The sequence below is a fragment of the Crocuta crocuta genome, unplaced genomic scaffold, assembly GCF_008692635.1.
Source record: "Crocuta crocuta isolate KB4526 unplaced genomic scaffold, BGI_CrCroc_1.0 scaffold11, whole genome shotgun sequence".
Taxonomy (NCBI): domain Eukaryota; kingdom Metazoa; phylum Chordata; class Mammalia; order Carnivora; family Hyaenidae; genus Crocuta; species Crocuta crocuta.
The window spans coordinates 3,296,040-3,297,337 of record NW_027528624.1 but is presented as its reverse complement, the minus strand read 5'-3'; the positions used below and the strand labels follow the sequence as shown (position 1 = coordinate 3,297,337).

Sequence of the window (1,298 nt, the reverse complement as noted above, 5' to 3'; positions counted from 1 at the left end):
TGGTCCTCAGCTGTTCCCGCCCAGTTGTCGCACCCGCTGCAGTTTAGCACGATAGCCATCCACTCCTCTTGGTAGGTCCATCAATCAAACTACGGGGAAGGAGATCTATCACAGCGGAGCTGTGAGGCTGCCTCTCTTCCAGGGATAAAAACCGGTCACTTACGCCTAAAGTGAAGACCGCTACGAAATTTCCCAGAAAAGTACAGAGAAAAGACGGAGACCTGCTTTTTTAGAATCCTGAAACAACAGCGCTGGTTAAATCCCGGGACGTAACAAAGCTGCTCAGGAAACTGCTCCAGGGTCTCAAACCTGGCTGGGACTGAGCTTCTGGCTCAATTTGCGACCCCTCACTGCCTCCTAGAGTCCATGCCGAGCACTGTTTGAAAGAGACCGTATTCAAGCGCAGCAATCACCACCTTGGGGCAGGCAAAGGATCCAACCTGGAGCCGACCGGGCGACATCACCCTCGGGGCTGGGGTGGGGACACCACGTGCAGCCACCTTGTTTTCCTCGCCGGACGGCTTGGGAGGAGAGACGGTTTGGGGCGAGCTGCCACTCCCCGGACCAGTATTCAGAACGCACAGGGGGCGGCGGTAGCGGAACCTTTCGCCTCCGCCTCGCTCTCTTTTCCACCCGGACTCAGTTGGCGTCGGACGCAATAGCAGAGACTTAGAAATATGGAGACGGCAGGTGCTGGGCCTGGGCAGCCGCCCTCTCGTCTGGAGGCTCCGGGATCTACAGACGATCGGCTTTTCCTGGTTAAAGGTGTGGTGTGGTGAGGTGCTGGTGTCCGGGCGAGCTCACCCGGGACCTGCACTGGAGCAGCCATTTCCACACACCCCCCGCCCTGGGAGACCTTTCCTTGTGCTGCCGCTGAGTTTAGCGGGTGGAGAATGGGGATGGAGGGGAGGGGTCNTCCCCCCCCCCCCCCCCCCCCACCCCTCCATCACTCTGCAGTTCCTCTCGTGCCGTCACCTTTCTAACTCCCACTGTCTCGTGTTCCTCCCCGGGAGAAACATTTTGCCACCGTGCCGGGGAAGAGGGTACCCAGGGACCCTGCGCAATTCTCGGCACTTGGGAACGGTTACCTCAGAGTGACCGCAGGCACCAGAGGTTTCACGTTGCAATAGTTTATGTTTGCCAAGAGATGCCTAGTTATCAAGAACTGCCTAGTTAGCGTTTCTCAAATTTCAGAAGGGACTTAAAATGTAATTTATTTTTTTATAGTTTTAAAAATTGGGGCGCCTGGGTGGCTTAGTCGGTTAAGCGTCCGACTTTCACTTAGGTCATGATCTCAC

General features: G+C 56.4%; 1 protein-coding gene across 1 annotated transcript in view; it reads left to right on the top strand.

Moving 5' to 3' along the window:
- Positions 1-640: 640 nt before the first annotated feature.
- Positions 641-1,298, top strand: part of TMEM242 (transmembrane protein 242) — a 28,932-nt gene continuing 28,274 nt past the window's right edge. The window contains exon 1 of the mRNA XM_077755121.1: positions 641-765. Coding sequence (XP_077611247.1) covers positions 678-765 — 88 coding nt within the window. The 5' untranslated portion in view covers positions 641-677. The remainder of the gene's footprint in view (positions 766-1,298) is intronic.